Here is a 1,653-nt window from a genome sequence, read left to right as displayed (position 1 = left end):
CCGGGGCAGAGGTTATACCAAATGGTAAAACGTTTTGCAATAGAACGCCTTGGTGTGTACTGATGGCTAGTCGTTTGCGACTCTCTGGCCCCAACCGGATTTGATTATAAGCGTCAGCTAGATCAATTTTTGTAAAACCATGTCCACCTCGTAACTTGCGCAGCAAGTCTTCAGGGAGTGGAAGTGGATGACGGTGTGTAGATAACTGCGGGTTTACGGTGACGGAATAGTCGCCGCAAACTCGTATCTAGGCTTTGGCTTGTCTTGGAAGTAGTGATTTACGAATTGGAACCACTGGAGTTCCCCACTTGTTGAACTTCGCAAGCGTCCAAATACCTCTTGCGATGCCAGAATCATATGCTTGATTGACATCGTCTTGTAATGCAAATGGAACAGGTCTCGGCTTGCAGAATTTAGGCTTTACGTCGTCTGTAAACTCCACCTCTAGTTCAAAATCCTTTAAACACCTCAATTCAGGTTTGAAAAGATCCGGGTATTGGTCATAAAGTTGTTTGCAAGCCTTTTGTAAATACCCGTCCAGACGGCCACCTTCCAACATGCATTCTTTACCGTTAATACCAACGATCACCTCTAGTTTCGTATTGGAACCTACTTGCTGCTTTATTGGCCGTAACACCCTGACGTTGTCAACGGAGGCCTGCTTCGTTCTGCAAACAGCTTTGTCCCACATTTTTGCAATAATTGCACTTGGCCGTTTTATAATGGCAAGCAGGGGCAAGATGATCGGCTTTCCCGCATCGATAGCAACGAATTTTCTTTTTATAGGCTTGCTTCGTAGCGGGTGAGACGACAGAAGTTTTCTTTGCTTCTCGTACCTTGTGTACAGGTGCCCGCGTTCCATAAACGGTCTCCTTGGCAACCTTTGCAGCTTCTTCAGTTTGCGTGGCAATTTCAACAGCACGCGTAAATGTCAGCTCATCAGCGTTAACTTTAAAAATTGCCTTCAGCACCGCTTCGTTGGATATGGAGCAAATGAACCTCGTTCGCAATGCCTCGTCAAGCGGGTTTTGTATCGAGGGAAAATCACACGTGCCCGCGTCCTGGCGAATGCGTGCAGCCAATTCTTGCACTGTTTCCCCAGGTTTTCGTTGCATGTTGCTCCAAACCTTGAAACGTTCCCGAATTACAAATTGCTTCGGGTCGAACTGTTGCTTCATAAAGGCTCCAATATCTTTAATTGAAAGGTCGTTGACGGTTTTTTCTGGAGAGCTTTGTCCCGCCACATTGGACAGAAGCTTGTAGGTAGTGGTCGTTTGGTTGGTCAAAAAAACTTGAGCCAACCTCGTTTCTGGTACAGCATGCCCGTGTGAACGTAGTAAACCTCGACCAATAGTCGTGCCACAGCTCCGATGTAGAGTCAAACGATGTAAAACTTGGTATGGCAACGGAAGACGTTGCCGTTTCACCAGAACCAGCCTTCTCAACCAAAGTAAGAATCATCTTCATTTGTTGTTCATGCCGCCTTTGCTGTTGAGATCCCGTCCTCGTCGCCAATAACTCTGTTGTGTTCTTGGGTTTGTATTGAGACGCCAAATTGTAGAATGAAAACTAAGGCGAGCACACACGTATATAAAGGGCACTAAATTGCGACATAGCGACACTGATTACTACATAACTACACAATAATAATGA

General features: G+C 45.9%; 1 protein-coding gene across 1 annotated transcript; it reads right to left on the bottom strand.

Annotated features, from left to right (window-relative positions):
• Nucleotides 1–647: 647 nt before the first annotated feature.
• LOC104266220 lies at nt 648–1,461 on the bottom strand. The gene is made up of 2 exons (XM_009861903.1): nt 1,245–1,461; nt 648–1,192 (listed from the first exon to the last, which is right to left on the bottom strand). The coding sequence occupies exons 1-2, from the start codon at nt 1,459–1,461 to the stop codon at nt 648–650; spliced, it is 762 nt and encodes a 253-aa protein (XP_009860205.1).
• Between the last annotated feature and the right edge of the window lie 192 nt (nt 1,462–1,653).

This window comes from Ciona intestinalis, unplaced genomic scaffold, assembly GCF_000224145.3.
Source record: "Ciona intestinalis unplaced genomic scaffold, KH HT001040.1, whole genome shotgun sequence".
Classification (NCBI taxonomy): domain Eukaryota; kingdom Metazoa; phylum Chordata; class Ascidiacea; order Phlebobranchia; family Cionidae; genus Ciona; species Ciona intestinalis.
The sequence above is the reverse complement of the archived record's forward strand: the minus strand, read 5'-3'. Positions and strand labels throughout refer to the sequence as shown.